At 36.9% G+C, this 23,416-nt stretch overlaps 1 protein-coding gene across 1 annotated transcript in view; it reads left to right on the forward strand.

The window, feature by feature from the left end:
- Window positions 1-23,416, forward strand: part of SCLT1 (sodium channel and clathrin linker 1) — a 259,470-nt gene that overhangs the window by 165,288 nt on the left and 70,766 nt on the right. Inside the window, exons 15-17 of the mRNA XM_030863846.2 lie at window positions 8,478-8,552; window positions 10,456-10,601; window positions 18,145-18,337. Coding sequence (XP_030719706.1) covers window positions 8,478-8,552; window positions 10,456-10,601; window positions 18,145-18,337 — 414 coding nt within the window. The remainder of the gene's footprint in view (window positions 1-8,477; window positions 8,553-10,455; window positions 10,602-18,144; window positions 18,338-23,416) is intronic.

The raw sequence follows: 23,416 nt of genomic DNA on the forward strand, positions 1-23,416 counted from the left end.
AGCTCTAGAAGTTTTCTGGTACCATTTTTAGGATTCTCTATGTATAGTATCATGTCATCTGCAAACAGTGACAGCTTTACTTCTTCTTTTCCGATTTGGATTCCTTTTATTTCCTTTTCTTCTCTGATGGCTGTGGAAAACTTCCAAAACTATGTTTTATAAGAGTGGTGAGAGTGGGCAACTTTGCCTTGTTCCTAATGTTAGTGGAAATGCTTTCAGTTTTTCACCACTGAGGACGATGTTGGCTGTGGGTTTGTCATAAATGGCCTTTATTGTGTTGAGGAAAGTTCCCTCTATGCCTACTTTCTGCAGGGTTTTTAATCATAAATGGGTGTTGAATTTTGTCGAAAGCTTTCTCTGCATCTATTGAGATGACCATATGGTTTTTCTCTTCAGTTTGTTAATATGGTGTATCACATTGATTGATTTGCATGTATTGAAGAATCCTTGCATTCCTGGAATAAACCCCACTTGATCATGGTGTATGATCCTTTTAATGTGCTGTTGCATTCTGTTTGCTAGTATTTTGTTGAGGATTTTTGCATCTATGTTCATCAGTGATATTGGCCTGTACTTTTCTTTCTTGGTGACATTCTTGTCTGGTTTTGGTATCAGGGTGATGGTGGCCTCGTGGAATGAGTTTGGGAGTGTTCCTCCCTCTGCTATATTTTGGAACAGTTTGATAAGGATAGGTGTTAGCTCTTCTCTAAATGTTTGATAGAATTCGCCTGTGAAGCCGTGTGGTCCTGGGCTTTTGTTTGTTGGATGATTTTTAATCACAGTTTCAATTTCAGTGCTTGTGATTGGTCTGTTCATATTTTCTCTTTCTTCCTGATTCGGTCTTGGCAGATTTTGCATTTTTAAGGATTTGTCCATTTCTTCCAGGTTGTCCATTTTACTGGTATACAGTTGCTTGTAGTAATCTCTCATGATCTTTTGTATTTCTGCAGTGTCAGTTGTTACTTCTCCTTTTTCGTTTCTAATTCTATTGATTTGAGTCTTCTCCCTTTTTTTCTTGATGAGTCTGGCTAATTGTTGATCAATTTTGTTTTTCTTCTCAGAGAACCTGCTTTTACTTTTATTGATCTTTGGTATCATTTCCTTCATTTCTTTTTCATTTATTTTTGATCTGATCTTTATGATTTCTTTCCTTCTTCTAACTTTGGGGTTTTTTTTGTTCTTCTTTCTCTAATTGCTTTAGGTGCAAGTTTAGGTTGTTTGTTCGAGATATTTCCTGTTTCTTAAGGTAGGATTGTATTGCTATAAACTTCCCTCTTAAAACTGCTTTTGCTGCATCCCATAGGTTTTGGGTCGTTGTGTCTCCATTGTCATTTGTTTCTAGGTATGTTTTGATTTCCTCTTTGATTTCCTCAGTGATCACTTTGTTATTAAGTAGTGTATTGTTTTGCCTCCATGTGTTTGTATTTTTTACAGGTCTTTTCCTGTAATTGATATCTAGTCTCATAACATTGTGGTCAGAAGATATACTTGATACACTTTCAGTTTTCTTAAATTTACCAAGGCTTCATTTGTGACCCATGATATGATCTATCCTGGAGAAGGTTCCATGAGCACTTGAGAAAAATGTGCATTCTCTTGTTTGGGGTCAGAATGTCCTATAAATATCAATTAAGTCCATCTTGTTTACTGTATTATTTAAAGCTTGTGTTTCCCTATTTATTTTCATTTTGGATGATCTGTCTATTGGTGAAAGTGAGGTGTTAAAGTCTGCTACTATGAATGTGTTACTGTCGATTTCCCCTTTTATGGCTGTTAGTATTTGCCTTATGTATTGAGGTGCTCCTATGTTGGGTGCATAAATATTTACAATTGTTATATCTTCTTCTTGGATCAATCCCTTGATCATTATGTAGTGTCCTTCTTTGTCTCTTGTAATAGTCTTTATTTTAAAGTCTATTTTGTCTGATATGAGAATTTTACTCCAGCTTTCTTTTGGTTTCCATTTTCATGGAATATCTTTTTCCATCCCCTCACTTTCAGTGTGTATGTGTCCCTAGGTCTGAAGTGTGTGTCTTGTAGACAGCATATATATAGGTCTTGTTTTTGTATCCATTCAGCCAGTCTGTGTCTTTTGGTGGGAGCATTTAATCCATTTACATTTAAGGTAATTATCAATATGTATTTTCCTATTCCCATGAGAAAATGGGAAGAAACAATTAAGAAAAATTGTGTTGGGTTTGTTATTATAGGTCTTTTCCTTTTCTTGTGTTTCTTGCCTAGACAAGATCCTTTAGCATTTGTTGTAAAGGTGGTTTGGTGGTGCTGAACTCTCTCAGCTTCTGCTTGTCTGTAAAAGTTTTAATTTCTCCATCAAATCTGTATGAAATCCTTGCTGGGTAGAGTAATCTTGGTTGTAGGTTTTTCTCCTTCATCACTTTAAATATGTCCTGCCAGTCCCTTCTGGCTTGCAGAATTTCTGCTGAAAGATCAGCTGTTAACCTTATGGGGATTCCCTTGTGTGTTATTTGTTGTTTTTCCCTTGCTGCCTTTAATATGTTTTCTTTGTATTTAATTTTTGATAGTTTGAGTAGTATGTGTCTTGGCGTGTTTCTCCATGGATTTATCCTGTATGGGAATCTCTGTGCTTCTTGGACTTGATTAACTATTTCCTTTCCCATATTAGGGAAGTTTTCAACTGTAATCTCTTCAAATATTTTCTCAGTCCCTTTCTTTTTCTCTTCTTCTTCTGGAACCCCTATAATTCGAATGTTCGTGCATTTAATGTTGTCCCAGAGGTCTGTGAGACTGTCCTCAGTTCTTTTCATTCTTTTTTCTTTATTCTGCTCTTCAGTAGTTAATTCCACTAGTTTAGCTTCCACTTATCCGTTCTTTTGCCTCAGTTATTCTGCTATTGATCCCTTCTAGAGTATGTTTAATTTCATTTATTGTGTTGTTCATCATTGCTTGTTTCCTCTTTATTCTTCTTGGTCCTTGTTAAATGTTTCTTGCAGTTTGTCTATTCTATTTCCAAGATTTTGGATCATCTTTACTATCATTATTCTGAGTTCTTTTTCAGGTAGACTGCCTTTTTCCTCATTTGTTAGGTCTGGTGGGTTTTAACTTGCTCCTTCATCTGCTGTGTGCTTTTGTGTCTTCTCATTTTTCTTATCTTACTGTGTTTGGGGTCTCCTTTTTGCAGGCTGCAGGTTCGTAGTTCCCGTATTTTTTGATGTCTGTCTCCAGTGGCTAAGGTTGTTTCAGTGGGTTGTGTAGGCTTACTGGTGGAGGGGACTAGTGCCTGTGTTCTGGTGGATGAGGCTGGATCTTGTCTTTCTGGTGGGCAGGTCCACGTCTGGTGGTGTGTTTTGGGGTGTCTGTGGCCTTATTATGATTTTAGGCAGCCTCTCTGCTAATGGGTGGGGTTGTGTTCCTGTCTTGCTAGTTGTTTGGCATAGGGTGTCCAGCACTGTAGCTTGCTGGCCGTTGAGTGAAGCTGGGTGTTGGTGTTGAGATGGAGATCTGTGCGAGATTTTTGCCGTTTGATATTTTGTGGAGCTGGGAGGTCTCTTGTGGACAAGTGTCCTGAAATTGGCTCTCCCACCTCAGAGGCACAGCACTGACTCCTGGCTGCAGCACGAAGAGCCTTTCATCCACATGGCTCAGAATAAAAGGGAGAACAAGTAGAAAGAAAGAAAGGAAGGGAGGGAGGGAGGGAGGGAGGGAGGAAGGAAGGAAGATAAAGAAAGAAGATAAAAGAAAATAAAATAAAGTAAGGTAAAATTTTAAAAAAAGCAAAAAAAAATGGACAGATAGAACCCTAGGGCAAATGGTGAAAGCAAAGCTATACAGACGAAATCTCACACAGAAGCATACACATACACACCCAAAAAAAGAGGAAAAGAGGAAAAAATCATAGATCTTGCTCTCAACGTCCACCTCCTCAATTTGGGATGATTCGTTGTCTGTTCAGGTATTTCACAGATGCAGGGTACATCAAGTTGATTGTGGAGATTTAATCCGCTGCTTCTGAGGCTGTTGGGAGAGATTTCCCTTTCTCTTCTTTGTTCACACAGCTCCCGGTGTTCAGCGTCGGATTTGGCCCTGCCTCTGTGTGTAGGTTGCCGGAGGGCATCAGTTCTTCGCTCAGACAGGACAGGGTTAAAGGAGCCGTTGATTCGGGGGCCCTGGCTCACTCAGGCTGGGGGGAGGGGGGGTACAGAGTGCGGGGCGAGCCTGCGGCGGCAGAGGCCAGCGTGACGTTGCACCAGCCTGAGGCGCACCGTGTGTTCTCCCGTTGTCCCTGGATCATGGGACCCTGACAGTGGCGGGTTGCACAGGCTCCCCGGAAGGGAGTTGTGGAGAGTGACCTGTGCTTGCACACAGGGTTTTTGGTGGCGGCAGCAGCAGCCTTAGCGTCTAATGCCCCTCTCTGGGGTCCGTGCTGGTAGCCGCGGCTCGCGCCCGTTTCTGGAGCTCCTTTAAGCAGCGCTCTTAATCCCCTCTCCTCGCGCACCAGGAAACAAAGAGGGAAGAAAAAGTCTCTTGCCTCTTCGGCAGGTCCAGACTTTTCCCTGGACTCCCTCCTGGCTAGCCGTGGTGCCCTAACCCCTTCAGGCTGTGTTCACGGCACCAGTCCTCTCCCTCTGCTCTGACCAGAGCCCGAGCCTCAGCTCTCTGCCCCGCCTGCCCCAGTGGGTGAGCAGACAAGCCTCTAGGGCTGGTGAGTGCTGGTCGGCACCGATCCTCTGCAGGAATCTCCCCGCTTTGCCCTCCGCACCCCTGTTGCTGTGCTCTCCTCCGTGGTTCCAAAGATTTCCCCCTCTGCCACTTGCAGTCTCCACCCGGGAAGGGGCTTCCTAGTGTATGGAAACCTTTCCTCCTTCACAGCTCCCTCCCACTGGTGCAGGTCCCGTCCCTGTTCTTTTGTTTCTGTTTATTCTTTTTTCTTTTTTTGTTTTGTTTTTCTTTTTTTTTTGCGTTACGCGGGCCTCTCACTGCTGTGGCCTCTCCCGTTGCGGAGCACAGGCTCCGGACGCGCAGGCTCAGCGGCCATGGCTCACGGGCCCAGCCGCTTCACGGCATGTGGGATCTTCCCGGACCGGGGCACAAACCCGTATCCCCTGCATCGGCAGGCGGACTCTCAACCACTGCGCCACCAGGGAAGCCCTATTCTTTTTTCTTTTGCCCTACCCAGGTACGTGGGGAGTTTCTTGCCTTTTTGGAGGTCTGAGGTCTTCTTCCAGCATTCAGTAGGTGTTCTGTAGGAGTTGTTCCATATGTAGATATATTTCTGATGCATCTTGATGAAGAACGCTGCGATGTGATGATCCAACTTTAGTATTCTTAATCTTTAGTGTACTTCTCTGCAAGGACTGCAAGCCTTGATGACTCATTGGTTACAAGAAAAAGCCAGACATTGAAAACCAATGCAATATTGTTGCATTTGAATATTAACGTTTTCAAACACAGACTACTGAAGATATGTTTTCTGACTATAGGTTCTTCACTGGATAAACACCTCTGTGGCATGCTATTCAAGCCACCTTGGGTGTCAGGAAAGGAGCCTTCCGCTGCTCCTGCCAGATGTACTGTGGTCATATCCTGAGGCCTCTGGGTATGGTTCTGGGTAGGAATAACAGTGCCAGATGTTGACAGAGGCTCACGTCCTTGCGAAAGATCTGCTAGTGTTGGAGGGTCTTCGGCAGAGGCGAGGGATGGCTGTGGCTCACCGTGTGGACAAGGACACTGGCAGCAGAAGTTCCGGGAAGTACTCCTTGGCGTGAGCCCTCCCAGAGTCTCGATATACCATGTTCTTGGACTGGAAGAATCAACATTGTGAAAATGACTCTACTACCCCAAGCAATCTACAGATTGAATGCAATCCCTGTCAAAGTACCAATGGCATTTTTCACAGAACTAGAACAAAAAGTTTCACAATGTGTATGGAAATAGAAAAGACCCCGAATAGCCAAAGCAATCTTGAGAAAGGAAAACAGAGTTGGAGGTCTTAGGCTTCCTGACTTGACTATAGTACAAAGCTACAGTAAAGAAGACAGTATGGTACTGGCACAAAAACAGAAGTATAGATCAATGGAACAGGGTAGAATGCCCAGAGATAAACCCACGTACATATGATCACCTTATCTTTGATAAAGATAATATACGGTGGAGAAGACAACCTCTTCAATAAGTGGTGCTGGGAAAACTGGACAGCTACATGTAAAAGAATGAAGCTACAACACTCCCTAACACCATACACAAAAATAAACTCAAAATGGATTAAAGACCTAAATGTTAGGACAGACACTATAAAACTCTTAGAGGAAAATATAGGCAGAACACTCTATGACATAGATCACAGCAAGCTCCTTTTTGACCCACCTCCTAGAGGAATGGAAATAAAAGCAAAAATAAACAAATGGGACCTAATGAAACTTCAAAGCTTTTGCACAGCAAAGGAAACCATAAACAAGACGAAAAGACAACCCTCAGAATGGGAGAAAATATTTGCCAATGAAGCAGCTGATGAATGATTAATCTCCAGAATATACAAGCAGTTCATCACCTCAATACCAAAAAACACCCCAATCCAAAAATGGGCAGAAGACCTAAATAGACATTTCTCCAAAGAAGATGTACAGCTTGCCAACAAGTACATAAAAGGATGCTCAACATCACTCATCATTAGAGAAATGTAAATCAAAACTACAATGAGGGGTCACCTCAGACCAGTCAGAATGGCCATCATCAAAAAATCTAGAAACAATAAACCCTGGAGAGGGTGTGGAGAAAGGGGAACACTCTTGCACTGTTGGTGGGAATGTAAATTGATACAGCCACTATGGAGAACAGTATGGAGGTTCCTTAAAAAAGTACAAATAGAACTACCATATGACCCAGCAATCCTACTACTGTGCACTTACCCTGAGGAAACCATAATTCAAAAAGATTCATGTAGCACAATATTCATTGCAGCACTATTTACAATAGCCAGGACGTGGAAGCAACCTAAGTGTCCATTGACAGATGAATGGATAATGAAGATGTGGCACATATATACAATGGAATGTTACTCAGCCATAAAAAGAAACAAAATTGAGTTATTTGTAGTGAGGTGAATGAATGTAGAGACTGTCATACAGAGTGAAGTATGTCAGAAAGAGAAAAATTAATACCATATGCTAACTCATATATATGGAATCTAAAAAATAAAATAAACATGGTTCTGAAGAACCTAGGGTCAGGACAGGAATAAAGGTGCAGCCTTAGAGAATGGACTTGAGGACACGGGGAGGGGAAAGGGTAAGCTGGGATGAAGTGAGAGAGTGGCATGGACATATATACACCACCAAACGTAAAATAGATAGCTAGTGGGAAGCAGCCGCATAGCACAGGGAGATCACCTTGGTGCTCTGTGTTCACCTAGAGGGGTGGAATAGGGAGAGTGGGAGGGAAACGCAAGAGGGAGGGGATATGGGGATATATGTATATGTATAGCTGATTCACCTTGTTATACAGCAGAAACTAACACACCACTGTAAAGCAGTTACACTCCAATAAAGATTTTAAAAAATATAAAGTTATATATCTTATACACTAACAGTTCTATCTTAATAAAAGATAAATTTAGATTAATAATCTTATTTACAACATAGGTTTAAAGATCTTCATTATAATCAGAGTTCATTAATTTGGGATCATAATTTAGAAGCTTATTTTGAACTTGAAAAACATGTTGTTATATAGTATTTCTGTAAAATAAAGTTATGATAAAGATAATTGAATATTAGCACTGTACTGTCAGCAAAGCAGGTTCATCCAACGCATAATAGTAGAAAATAACCACACCCATTCTCAAAAATAGAGAAAAACAAATAGCTGTGAAGAGCCAGTCGTTATAATGATTGTTCTTAGTTTTAGTTTCATTTGCAAAATTTTACATTTATTGAGTATTGATATGCTTGTTTGATTTTTACTGATTAAAACCTTTCGAGTCAGAAATGTTTTATGTTCATGTTAATGAAACATTTTTACTGTGTCTACTGGCTGCTTATAAGTTTTGCAAAAGAAAATTAACTGTTCTAGAATTTCTATACCCATGCATCTTTTAGGCCATAGGTTATCCTATGGTGTTGTGTCACTGTCTAGTTCTATGTTACCTTTTAAAATATGTGGTAAGAGTATATGAAAAGGAAAACTGTAATATGAGAAAGGGGTCTCATTTATTTTTTTCTCCCCAGAATCCCTCAGCCTCTGTTTTCCATCTAGTATGTTTACTTAGAACTTCTTGGCGTTCTATGCCAGAGGTGATCTCTGAAATCCTGAGATAGGTAGTTCTTTAAAGATTTGAGTTTTTCGTTTTTGTTTTTTTCCCCTAATAATCAATATGGTCCTGCTATACAAATAGGGTAAGTGTGGTATTCTTATTATGAACATATCATCTTCCTTTCTGTTTTTCCCCATTTTTCTTAAGGTTTTACAAATATATTTATTTACCACATGATTTGAATTTATAGGAGTGTGCTGAAAAACAAGGCCAAATTGAACGAGGCATTAGGGAGAAAAAAGCAGTGGAAGAAGAACTAGAAAAGGTAAAGAGAAAAAGGAAAAAATAACTACCTAAAACCCAACTGCAAGTATTCAGCATTACTGTCTGCTTTCATCATACTATCTACTAGCAACCCCTATATTATAAGTATTCTCCTGGTGAGTGCTTTTATTTGCTTGGAATATTTTCAGAATCTGCATTTAAGTACTGGTATTGCCTGTATACATTTCTTAACAAGAGTGGCCACATTATTTGAACTTTTTACTTAAAGGTATAAATTTTACAAAGTAACTGTATTCCTTGCTTAGACCTCATCCCAATATTAAATTTTATTTTGTCTTCTTTTTAAATTTTCTGCCAACTCTTATTGGGTGTAGGCCATCTATAAATATAAAAAGTATATATAACCAAAAAAATTATAAAATGCTATGATTTTTACCTTTTTAAAAACACAGAGTTTTAATCACAGTTAGGAAAGAATATTTACCCCAGTGACATTTGAGAACGAATATTGCAGGAAGTCTATAGTTTGAAATTTACTTCTTACTTAGATAACTCTTTTTATTTAGCAGTAAATATCCCACTCTTTTAAAATACCTTGGGGAGAAAAAGAGCTAAATTTGATTCAGCAAATCAAATTGTGTTTTAGGTGCTGTATTAGGAACTTTCATAGAGAGGTTAAGTAATTTACCCAATGTTAAAAAAATAGTAAATGGTAGAGTCAGAGTTTGATTTTCAAAGAAGAGCTGTGTGTTATAAAAAACATGTTATATCTGTATTATTGATATAAAAGATTATGACAACATCAGATAATAAAAGAGTAATTTACAAAGGAGAATATAGTATATAATCCCATTTGTGGGGGAAGAAAAAAAGAAATATACATATTATGTTCAGGGTAGGCCATTCATGGTCACCACTCCTACAAGGTTGATCCCTTCTGAGTTTCCCTCTGTTATGGAATAGGGCTAGGTCCCATTTAGATTGAACCTGCCATCAGGGTTTGGGATGAATTTTTTTAATATCACATGGCATAGGTTAAGGAATAGGCTTTATTGGGGAAATGTAAAACCTACAAGACTAAAGGCAACAGGTAAAGAGAAGTCACAGCTTTCTCTTCTCCCACTGTTCCACAGACAAGTATGCTATAGTCAAAATACTGCTGGTCCTGCAGTATAGGTCTGTATTTTAGTAGCAGGACATTGACGTTTTGATACTCTGTCTTTTTGTAGAGCAGGAGTGACAAAGCAGTCTTGTCAGTGGGAGAAAACACAGGTTACTTGGCCAAGCATTCTGGATTGGAGGGTACCTGTGTGTAGGGTGTGTCTGAAAATGTGAACTGCCTAGCACCTGGAGACCTTGCAGTTCATGGGATGCTACAGCCTCTCTGTCATAGGTGGAAGCCCAGTCTCACAGGAAGCAGAGCTTGAATACAACCACTTCTGCTAGGGAAGGGAAAACCCCCATTTCAGCTAGATCGTTGTCTGGTTAACCTAGAGATTCTGGACTCATCACTTTCAGATAGTTCTACTCATTGCATCACAGTATGTGTCTGTACTTTTGAATATTGCAATACAGAATTGTCTTAAAAGTGGTCATCAAAGAATCAAAGCAGTTGTCTCCAAGTGGTAACATTTAGAGTATTTTTTTAATTTCAGCTATTTTATATTTCTTTCTAGCATTTATTAAAACTATTTGAATGGTATAATGAGCCTGAATAATTTCAAAAAATAAGCAATTACTTTATATGTCAGTTTTCAGCACTTTATTTTGTAAATGTGAAACAACCAAAATTAATTATTGATATATTCTAATGTTATAATGGGACAGATGAACACATGATCATGAGTTTTTATTTCTCATCATTTATTTCAGTTTCTAAACTGTATAATTTCTTAAGATAATTTCCTTGTGCAAAGTAATATACATACAAGCCTTTTCTGCAGATTTACCTTGAAGGCAGAATAAATGAAAATGATTACAGAAAACTAGAAGAAATGCACCAAAGATGCCTGGTTGCAGAACGTTCAAAAGATGATCTTCAGCTAAGACTTAAGACAGCAGAAAATAAAATCAAACAACTTGAAATAAAGTAAGTTATTCTTTTGGATTTTCAGAATTCATACAATTTTTGAGATTTTTTAGTTTTTATAGGACTCATAATTATATCTTATGTTGAAAAAAGACGTTTTAGCACCAAATAGAATTTCTTTTCAAGATTATTTTTGAAAACTAATTTCTTCAGGAAGAAAAGATACAGTACTGTACCATTTTATTTTAAGTTTCTTGTTTCTGGCAGTTAAATAGGATGTTCATAAGATCATTTTTTTCATACTAACTATGCAGCTATTACAGTAGCTTGCTTATAATTATTGCTTTTATACTCAGTTTAGAGGTATTGAATATTCAGTAATAATCCATCATTTGTATTTATTACATTGTCTATTAAAATGATAAATTTATAATCTGACCTATCCATTCTGAATATTTCTCTACCTTTTCCCCCCAGAGTATTACTTATTATAGTAAAACTTACTTAAGTTGAATGAAGTTTTGATCTCTGTTACAGAATATGTTTAATAGTTATTTTAAAAGAGGAATGATAGCAGCAGTATGGCAGAATAGGAGGTCCCCACCCCATGTCTCTCTACAGAAACAAATATTTGGCAGGCATCCATAGACAAAAATGCCTTTGTGGGAGCACTGGAATCCAGGTAGGAGGTTGCAAAGCCTTAGTGGAGCCCAAAAATGAGGAGGCAGGCCTGCACACTAGTGGCAGGCCCTCCAACTGTGGTCCCATCTATGAACCCAAAGCAGCCCCATCTTCCTGTGGACTTGGCTCCAGCCCTCCTTGCCCAGTCCCGCACCTAGCCCCTTCCCAAGGAACCCTTATAGGTACTCTCAGTAATAGGCCTGCCAACCTCAGACCTGGCTGTAGCCGCCAAAGCATTCCCATTACCCAGCTCCAGTTCCACTCTCCTGCAGCCTGAACATAATCCTGCCCATCCGGGAACCAGCCCAGTAACCTCACGGGAGCACTAATGGACCCATTGGAAGCCACACCTGACTGTGCCCCTGGTAACAAGTCTGCCAGTGACAGACCAGACTGCACACCCAACAAAAGCCACAAGACATGGATCCAGCCCTGTTCTACCACAGTTTGAGGCAGTCTTACATGGCCAGGGATTCACCCAAGGGACCCAGCAGAAGCCACTCTTGTAGATGCCCCCATTACAGGCCTCAGACCTGACTGTGATCCCTGAAACAATCTGTGACACAGCTCTAGTCCCACCCTACCACAGTCCAGAAGCAGTTCTGCCTGCCCATAGGCCAGCCCAGTGAACATGACAGGAGCACCTTAGAATCCTAACAGACACAACACCTGACTGCACCCCTGGTTACAGGTCAGCCAACCATGGACCTGGCAACAACCACATGACATGGTTTCAGTCCCGCTTAGCTGTGATCCCAGAGGCAGTCCCATCAGTTCTGAGACAAGACAGGAGAAGGTCTTTAGCTGCCAAAACCAGTCTAAAGACTGGAAGAGGAGTCTGCTCCTTCACATGCACAGATAGCAACAAAGAATCAAGCAAACATGACACCACCAAAGAAAACTAATAAGTCTCTAGCAATCAATGCAAAACAAATGGAGATCCATGAACTTCTAGAAAAAAAATTAAAAATAATTGTCTTAAGGAGCTTAATGAACACAGATGGTCAACTACATGAAATCAGGAGAACAATACATTAACAAAATGAGACGTTTAACAAAGAAATTGAAACCATAAAAGAACCAATCAGAAATCCTAGAGCTGAAGAATACAGTGATTGAACTGAAAAATTCAACAGAGAGCTTTATCAGCAGACTTGGTCATGCAGAAGAAAAATCGGCAAACTCAAAGACTGGTCATTTGAAATCATGCAGTGAGAAGAAAAGAAAAAAGAATGAAAAAAGAGTGAGGATAACCTACATGATTTATGGGACATCTTGAAGCAAATCAGTATCCACATTATGAAAATCCTGGAAGGAGCAAAGAATGAGAAAGGGGTAGAAAGTTTATTTAAAGAAATAATAACAGAAAACTTCCCAGATCTGGGGACAGTAATGAATATCCAGATCCATGATGACCAAAGAACAACAAATAGAGTGAACATCAAGAGCTTCATTTGACACATTATAATCAAAATGTCAAAAGTCAAAGAAAAAATTTGAAAACAGGAAGAGAAAAGGGACTCATCACATACAAGGGACTCCCTCAACCCCTGCATAAAACTATCAATGGATTTCTCAGAAGAAATCTTGCAGGCCAAGAGAGAGTGGCATAATATATTCAAAGTGCTGAAAGAAAAAACTAGGAACCAAGAATACTATACTCAGCAAAGCTCTCCATCAGAAACAAAGTAGAGATAAAAACTTTCCCAGAAAAAAAGAGATCAAAAGGAAGTTCATCACACTAGACTTACTGTACAAGAAATAATAAAGGGAGTTTTTCAAGTTGAAATGAAAGGACACTAATTAGCAACGTAAAAACAAAGTATAAACCTTTAGTCGTAAAGATAAGTATATAGTCAAATTCAGAATACTCTAACACTGTAATGGTGGTACATAATCACTTTTAACTCTGGTATAGAAGTTAAAAGATAAATTTTTTTGAATAACAGTAGGTACAATAATGTGTCAATGGATATACAGTATAAAAAGATGTAAATTATACATCAGTAACATAAAATGTGAGAGAGCAGAGAAGTAAAATTGTAGAGATTGTTATGTGATTGAAGTTAAGTTGTTACCAGGTTAAAATAGACTAACTCTAAGATGTTTCATGTAAGCCTCATGCCAATCACAAAGAAAAAATGTGTAATAGGTACACAAACGATAAGAGAATGAAAGTATAGTACAAAAATCAACAAGAAGCAACAAAATAGTAATAAAGGAACCAAGGAACTACAAAACAGAAAACAATTAACAATATGGCAATAGTTATGTCCTTACCTATTAATAATGACTTTTAATGTAAGTGGATTAAATTCTCCAATCAAAATACATAGAGAGGCTCAATGGATTAAAAATCAAGTTCCAACTATGCACTGCCTACCAGGGACTGATTTTTAAATATGAGGAAACACATAGACTAACAGTTACAGGATGGCAAAAGATAGTCCATGCAAATGGGTACCCAAAAGATAGCAGGGTGTCTTATATCAGACAAAGTAGACTTTAAGTAAAAAACTGTCACAAGACCAAAGATGGTCATTTTATAATGATAAAAGGGTTAATTTGTCAAGAGAAAATAGCAATCATAACACTATATGCAGTCAACATCGGAGCACCTAAGTATAATAAAGCAAATATTAACAACTGAAGGGAGAAATAGAGAGCAAACAATGATACTAAGGAACTTTAATACCTCACTTTCAACAATAGGTAGATCATCCAGACAGAAAATCAATAAGAAAACAGCACATTTGAGCAATGCTAAAGAACAAATAGACCTAACAACATTCTATACAACAGCAACACAGTACACATTCTTCTCAAGCAGGCACAGAACATTCTCCAGAATAGATCATACGATAGGCCACAATGTAAGTCTTAGCAAATTTAAGAAGATTGAAATTATATCAAGTATCTTTTCCAATCACAATGGTATGAAACTGAAATGCAGTAACAGGAGAAAAATTGAAATATTAACAAATAGGTGGAAATTAAATATCACACCAGTGGGTCAAAGAAGAAATCAAACAGGAAATCAATAAATATCTTGAGACAAACAAAAATAGAAACAAAATATACCAAACTTATGGGATGCAGCAAAACCAGTTCTTAAAGGAAAGTTTACAGTGATAAATGCCCTATATTAAGAAAAGAAAGATCTCAAATAAACAACCCAACTTTACACCTTAAGGACCTAGAAAAAGAAGAAAAAACTAAGCCCAAAGTTAGGAGAAGAAAGGAAATGACAAAGATTAGAGCAGAAATAGAGAATTTTTTTAAAAAATAGAAAAGATCAACCAAACTAAGACTCGGTGTTTTAAAAAGATAAACAAAATTGACAACCCTGTAACTAGACTAAGAAAAAAAGAGAGAAAATCCAATAAATAAAAATCAGAAATAAAAGAGGACACATTACCACTGATACCACACAAATATAAAGGACCATAGGAGACTACTATGAACGATGATATGCCAACAAGTAGGACAACCATGAAGAAATGGATAAATTACTAGAAACATACAACCATATGAGAAATAGAAAATCTGAACAGACCAGTTACTCTTAAGGAGACTGAATCAGTAATCAAAAACCTCCTTGGATTTTTGAAACATTCAGAACCAGATGGCTTCACTGATGAATTTTACCAAACATTTAAAGAAGATTTAATGCTGCCAGTCCTTCTTAAACTCTTTCATAAAATTGAAAAAGAGAGAACATTTCCAAACTCATTTTACGAAGCCAAGATTACTCTGATATCAAAGCAAGACAAAGATACTATAAGAAAATAAAATTACAGGCTAATATCCCTGATGAACATAAATGCAAAAATCCTAAAAAGAAAAATTCAAGAGTGTATTAAAAGGATCATAGTAGGATTAAAATGTAGGATGCAAGGATGCTTTTGACATACACAGATCAATAAATGTGATACAACACCACATTAAAGAATAAGGGATAAAATTTGTATGATCATTTCAATAGATACAGGAAAAGCATTTCACAGAATGTAATTTGTAATAAAAACTCTGAACAAATTAGATGTAGAAGAAATGTTCCTCAACATAGTAAAGGCCCTATATAACAAGCCCACAACTAATGTCATACCCAGTGGTAAAAAGCTGAAAGGTTTTTTTTAAAGATCGTGAAAAAGACAGGAGTGCCCACTCTTGCCACTTCTATTCAATATAGTACCGTATGTCTTAGAGAAATTAGACAAGAAGAAAATACAAAATGTATCTAAATTGGAAGAGAAGTAAAATTGTCTTTGTTTACAGATGACATGATCCCATATATTGAAAACTGGAGACTCAACCACAAAGCCATTAGAACAAATACATGAATTTACTAACAACAAACTATATGAAAAAGAAATTAACAATTCCATTTACAATACCACCAAAAAGAATAAAATGCTTAGAATGAATTTATAACCAAGGAAGTGAAAAACCTGTACACTGAAATCTAAAAAACATTGAGGAAGTAAGTTGACAAAGTCACAAATAAATATAAAGATGTGTTTATAAATTGAACGAAGCAATAACATTAAAATGTCCATACTACACAAAGCCATCTATAGATTCAATAAAATCCCTATCAGATTTTCCATGGTGTTTTCACAGAAATAGAAAAAAGTCCTAAAATTCATAATGAACCTAAAAAGACTGAATAGCCAAAGCAGTCTGGAGCAAGAACAAAAAACTGGATGCATCACACTTCCTAATTTCAAAATATATTACAAAGCTTTAGTAATCAAAACAGTACAATACTGGCATAAAACAGATGTATAGATTATGGCACAGAGTAGAGAGTCCAGAAATAAATACACACATTTGTAGTCAATAGATCTTTGACAGGGGTGCCAAGAACACACATGGAGAAAGGATAGTCTGTTCAATAAATGGTGCTGGGAAAACTGGATATCCACATGAAGAAGAAAAATTGGACCCTTATGTCACACCATGTACAAAAATAAGGTTATAATGGATTAAAGGCTTAAATGTATGTTCTGAAGCTATAAAATTACCAGAAGAAAACATAGGGAAAAAGCTTCTTGACGTTGGTCTTGGCAGTGGTTTTTTTGAATATGACCCCACAAGTACAGGTAACAAAAGCAAAAATAGACCAGTGGAATTACATCAAACTAAGAACTTTCTGCATAGCAAAGAAAACAGTCAACAGAGTGAAGAGACAACCTATGACATAGGAAAAATGTTTGCCAATAATACATCTGATATGGAGTTAATATCCAAAATATGTAAGAAACTTAAGAGCAAAAAAAAAAAAAGAAAAAACACATAAATTAGGCAAAAGACCTGAACAGATTTTTCCCAGAAGAAGACTTAGACAGCCAATAGATATATCAAAAGGTACTCATCATCACTTATTATCAGGGAAATGCAAATCAAACCCACAGTGAGGTATTACCTCACACCTGTTAGGATGGCCTTTGTCAAAAAGACAAAAGATAACAAGTGTTGGCAAGAATGTGGAGAAGGGAGAACCCTTCTACGCTGTTGGTGAAAATGTAAATTAGTACAGCCACTATGGAAAACAGTATGGAGGTGCCTCAAAACATTAAAAATAGAACTACCATTATAAGCCAACAATCCTATTTCTGGGTATAGATCCAAAGGCAACAAAATCATTGTTTCAAAGAGATATCCGCACTCCCATGTTCATTGCAGTCAGTATTATTGACAATAACCAAGATATGGAAACAACCTAAGTGTCTGTTGACAGAAGAATGGATAAAGGAAAGGTGGTGTGTGTGTGTGTATGTGTACATATGGGGATGGATATATATTTTTTTTTCTCTAAGAATCTCTTCCTTTCTCTATTTTTTTCTTATAAATAATTTGTTGGAAAACTGGATTGTTAGTATTGTAGAGTTTCCTCTACCTATATGCATATATGTGGTGTCATTTACCTTATTTCCTGCCCCATGCAGTTCCTAAAAACTAATAACTAAATCAAGAGGCTTGATCTGATTCAGCTTTCACTTTTTTTTGTAAGAACGCTTTATAAATGGTAATATTTTGGACTCCTGTTTGGAAGCACATAATGTGTCATCGTTTTTGATCTCAGCATCTCTCTCACTTGAGCATTTTTTGAGGATCATTGCCTAGATCCATCATTTCATTAGGAATAAGCCAAGGTTGAGATAGGAAAGAAGGGGCTGCAAGTATTATGGGGGTAAAGGACCTTCTATATTCCCTGTGACACCTATTGACCAGGGAATGTTCACAGTATTTGATTATCTGGGATTGAAAAGATGGAAATTTAAAAGATAGGAATAAAAATTAGCAGTATATTGAAACAAGATACATGTCTGGAGGTTGTGTCACTCAATAATCCATTGTTGAGAAAGTTCAAGAAATATAACCTATTTAACCTGTGATAAAAGAAGAAGTTTATACAACTAGAAGTTTATAAAAACCGTTTCTAAGACATGTAACAGGAAAATATGAATTGTGTCTTATTATAATTCATAATTTATTGTAGTCAGCTAATGTCTTCCTACAGAGTTGATTGATAATGAAAGGAGTTTTGACTATTACCTACTCCACCTTCCTCACCATTAGCTTTAGTTTGTCCCCTTGAAGTCCTCTTTACACAGTGATTCTCAGTGTTAGTAAAAATTTGAAAGAGGTTTCACATTGACTTTCTAGGTGAGTGATAACAGTTCAGCTTATCTATTCTTAGTTAAGATTGCTTAAATTGAACGTACTTGCCTGGTGTAACGTAACATTGTGAAACCACATAGTTTAAGTCTATAGTGAGGAGAAATGGCTCAGAACAAAGAAAACAGGTCTACAGTATAACATATAGACAGACTTCTTGACTTCTATTGCATTTCATTAAGTTAAACTTAATGAAATTTTGTTTTGTTTTCCTTTTGTTTTGTTTTTTTTTATTCAGTTCCTCGGAAGAGATATCACGTTGCCAAGAAATGATTCAGAAACTTCAAAATGTATTGGAGTCTGAGAGAGAGAACTGTGGATTTGTCAGTGAACAAAGGCTGAAACTTCAGCAGGAAAATGAACAGTTACAGAAACAGACTGAGGATTTAAGAAAGATTGCTCTCGAGGCTCAAAAAAAAGCCAAATTAAAGGTGTTTTCAAAACTAGTTAGAATTAAATGTGTACTTGTGAAAATCAAAATATAGAGAATATTTACAGAGACCTAGTAGAACATTTTTAAGGTCTTTTTTTTTTTTTTGCCTTCTCATCAGATAGCACTAAATCATAATGCAGAGTGTTAGCCAGTCTTTTCTTTATTGTAGAACTTGGCAAGCATACTTGAAAATGATTGCTTTCACTATTCACACACAAAAAAGTTCTTTTCCAACCATGAAATGCACTGATATTCCTGCCAAAGCAATTTAAGCAGTGCTAGCAAAACTATAGATTAGATAACTTCACGGACTGCCGTCCTCTCTTTTCCCTCCATAATAGCCTCTCGAAAATATAAGTCTTAAAACTAGCTGTATAGCGGATGGTACGTCAGTATGCTCTGAGAACCCCTCATAGGTAGTCTAAAAATTCCATGACAGGAAGAAAGCAAGGGACAAAAATCTCCTCTGGGAGAAAATTCCCTTTTATTTTCTCTCTCCTTCCCCCCTTCTTTACTCTAATGCTTACATGGTTTGGCAATAGGAACATGATAACCTGTTTGAGGGAGTTTCAAGCACAGGTATCACCATCAACATGTTGCTTGCCTTTCCCCATTCCACGTGACTTTTGTAAAAAGTGGCATTAACTCTTTATGGTAAAGCTCTATTTTCCAGTTTTGTAGTAAGGATATGGGGTAGTAACATTAATGTTTCACTTTTTTCTTGTTATTATGAGCTCTCATAAGAACTCACATTCCAACCTAATTCATATCAGTGTATATTTATTGAATGCCTCCTTTTGCAAGTATCAAACACTGTGATTATTTATAAAAGCTTGAACTCTTAAAAAGAGACCCTTACATATGCAAAGAAGCTTGTGCTTTGTGCTTTAGACTATGAGAAATCTTTGAAAAACAAAGGGGCAAAGTCATACTACCAGACATCAAGACTTGATATAAAGGTATAGTAATTAAGATAGTGCGTAATCTATATAAGAATAATCGACCTGATCAATGGAACAAAATAAAGTCCAGGAACAAACCCACTTTTCATAATCACCTCATTTATAACAAAGGCACCACGGAAGTTCAATAGGGAAAGAATTATCTTTATGACAAATAATGCTAGATCTTTACAATAAATCATGCTACAATAATAATAGATCAACTGGGTCCATATTTTAAAAATAAACCTTGACCCCTATATCACACCATACATTTAAATTAATTTGAGCTGTCTTGTAGACCTAAATGTGAAATATTAAATGATGGAACTTAAGGAGAAAATCTTCATGACCTTAAGAAAGAATTTCTTAAACAACACAAAGAGAACTGATTATAATGAAAAGATAGGTGAATTGGATTTCATTAAAATTAAGATTTTTAAGTCATCCAAAAGAGACACCATTGAGAGAGTGAAAAGTAGAAGAATTTATAATACATACAACCAAAAAAAAAAAAAGGATTCATTTCTAGAATATAAAAACTTTTACCAATTAATAAGGAAATAATTAATAAGGAAAAAACGTTTAACAATCAGGAGAAAACAGACACCCCATTTCCAAAAATGGGCAAAAGAATTAAATAGACACTTTATAAAAGAGAATATATGAAAAAATGTTCAGCTTCATTATCTGTCAGGGAAATATAATTAAACCTATAATGAGGTACTACTGCATAGCTACCAGAATGGCTAAAATTTTAAAACTGACAATATCAAGTCTTGACAAAGTTGTAAAACAACTGGTAGTTTCATGTTATTTTGGGGAGTGTAAATTGGTACAACCACCATTTGGCAGTATCTTTTAAAGCTGGACATACATGCATACTATGCCAAATAATAATAATACTGGCTACATACCCAACAGGTATGAGTGCTTGTGTTCATCAAAACGTGTGTATAAGAATATCCATAGAAGTTTTAATCATATCAAAACACTGAAAATAACTCAAATGTCCATCAACATGAGATGATATAAATAAACTGTGGTATGTTCATGTATGGGAATAGAAGAAAAAAATGAACTATGTCTATAAGCATGGTGGGTGAGTCTCACAGACATAATGTTGGACAAAGAAGCCAGACATAAAAAAGCTTATAGTCTATTAATTTCATTATATGAAAGTGAAGAATGGGCATAATTACCTATAAGGATGGGATCAGAATAATGGTTACATTGTAGGTGGGTGAATATTGATTAGAAGGGCATGTGAGAGAGCCTCCTGTGGTACCTAAATCTGGGTTGTGACTCTGGTATGTCAGTATACATGTAAAAGTTGGTTGTATCCTTAAGATTCATGTACTTCATTGTAAGAGAGAGAGAAATAAATCTTGGCAGAGAAAAGTGGGTAGGATTATAGATAGAACAGGAGTGGCTATGGGTTTGATGATTATAGAAGCTGGTGATAAGCGTATAGAGATTCATTGTAATAGTCTTTCTATTTTGTGTATGCTTGAAAGTTTCCACACTGAAACATTTACATAATTAAAAAAAAAAAGTCAATGTACTTCAGTGAAAAAATGTTAAATCTTCATCTTATGTTTTAAATTTCATATGGATTAATAACTAAAAACTATTAATGATGAATTTCCCCACTTGATACTGCACCTGTTCTATCTTTAACCATTCAGGATAGTAACTGATGTTTCTTGGAAAACAAAAAGATGACAGAAAGCTTATCTACCAAAAATGCTCCCTTTGTGCCAAGTCTGCATCTAGCTTAAGAGAAGCATCATTGGTAAATAAGGGACAAAAGTTCTGAACCAGCTAGATAGCTGTAATTCTATTTTATGGAGGAGGGCTGTCAGATAAATTTCTCCTTTGTAGCCGATTCCTTCTTTGACAACATAGGAATCTAGTGCTACACTTTGCAGCTTTTCTCCTCCTTGAAAAAGAGTGTGATCTTTCATAGATAAACTGAAAGGAGCCAAAAAGATCAAGACAGTTGGATGTTGAGAGGTCGGTTGGCTGAGAACCTTAACAACTTATTATATGAAGTTTTCATTTGATCTTAAAGCCACTGCTGTCCTCTCCGCCCCAGCTTTCTCTTTTCCTAACTCCTCCTCCCTTCTTTCTGAAAAGGATCTCCATATCTCTGTGGTATGAATACCCCTCATAAAAATATAAAATTAGGAAATGGATAGTTTTTAGCAATCTTGTCTACTTTTGAGTAGTTTTCTGCAGAGGAAGGACACAAAAGAAGAAGGGAAGGAGACCATAAATCCTTTTTCCCAACCCAACATTCTGAATTGAATCATTAGTAGGACTTTTGTTGTTATAGAAGACATGGTTGTTTTGGTCCTTATCCTTCCAACATCAGCGTAGACCTGTCCAGTTTAACAATCGGAATTGCATCAGCTGAAGGATCTGGGGTTTGTTTGAAGACTAAATTTTGATACCAGAAAGCTATCATTTATTCAGTCTACAGATATGTTTTGACATCCTTACTATGATTCAGGTGCTGAAAATGTAATAGTAAACAAAAAACACATGGTCCCCATCCTTAAAAACTTATTTGCATGGAGGTGGGAAAACTAAATGTATCTTTGCAAACTAATAAATGCCCTTTAGGAAAAGCGTAGGGCACTATGAGAGCTTTTTCTAGATAGATGGTAAGAGAATTTCCCTGTAGGATCAATAATTGAGCTGAATTCTAAAAGCTGACTAGAGATAACTAAGATAAGCAGGAGGGGAAAGATTATTCCAGGGAAAGGGAACGACATGTGAAAAGACCCAAGAATGAGAAGGCATTGTGGCAGAAACAAAGAAAGAGAAGGGAATAGTAGCATAATACAAGCTTGTAGAATTAGAGACAGGTTATCATGAAGGACGGTAGAAAAAAGCTTGTCAAACTGCAAATAGATTTTCCAATTGGAAATGGGGAGTTAAGTAGGCAGGAAGAGTGCTAAAGCTATATAGATGCATAGATCAGTTTTTAATACATGTGTGAGAGAGACAGAGACAGAATTAAATACTTCCACTTAAGATGTCAGAACCATGGCTTCTCCAGAGAAAGTGGAGATTGAGGCAGGGAAGGATATTCAATTCTAAATTTGTAGAATTCAGTAATTCAAAAATTGTTTAAATCGAGCAGAGTCACGGAGCTTCAGGAGGCTTGCACAGCAGTAATATAATACACAATTAATAAATCCAAAGTTGTTTTTTCCAGTGCCAGTGTTTATAAAGTCAAATTTCTACTTGTGTACCATTTGAGAAAGCAAATTTAAGAGTTTTAGGAAGTTGTTGCATTTAGCAGGGGTAGTGAGGACAGGATGTTTGCAGTTTTCCCCCATGAGCCATGGGTTTAGCTGTTGTTGAGTTTTCTTTGGTGTTTTTGAATTGGTAAAATCGAGTTCCTTATTCATTCTTTTTTGAGTTTAAAAGCAGCCATATTTAATCAATCACTAGAAGTCATTCCAGCTGTCACCATTTTTAAATCACATTAGAATATCACAAGATAGATATTCTTTATAATATTTCTTTAGTGTAGCAAGATAAAGATGGCCTGAGAGTGCACCAAAGAAATTGTTCTTGTAACTATTTAACTATTTCCTCAATTGCCTGAAGTATGGTAATAGGTAGTTTCATTCTAGCTGCATACAAAAGCAGACAGTTCACTACATACACTGGGTACTTTAGGACATTAGGGTTAATTCTCTCCCTGAATCCAGCTGAGAAAGCTTTTAGGGTATCCAAAGAGCATTTATTTGTATCTTCATTCTGCATTAAGGTATTTTTATTATAATGACATAAATAACCTAGAAATAACTGAAGACATTTCCATATGAGTTTCTGAAAATCACTATAGTCTTTTCCTGAAAAACAAAATACATTGTTCATTTATACTGTAACTGAAGTGGTAAAGGAATTCCTGCCCTTTGAAAGACAATCTGAACTTTAGTATGTAAATCAAAAGTGACTTAAGGAGCTTCTAAGATGAGCTTCTCATGAGCACCTCAGAGTGCTGGGAGGATGGCATACTTGGAGAGGGCGTGGAAGCTCTGCACTCCCCCTACATCCATACCTTGCTCGGTATGTCTCTTCTATTTGACTGTGCGGAAGTTGTATCCTTTATAATA

This window comes from Globicephala melas, chromosome 5 (genome assembly GCF_963455315.2).
Source record: "Globicephala melas chromosome 5, mGloMel1.2, whole genome shotgun sequence".
Taxonomy (NCBI): domain Eukaryota; kingdom Metazoa; phylum Chordata; class Mammalia; order Artiodactyla; family Delphinidae; genus Globicephala; species Globicephala melas.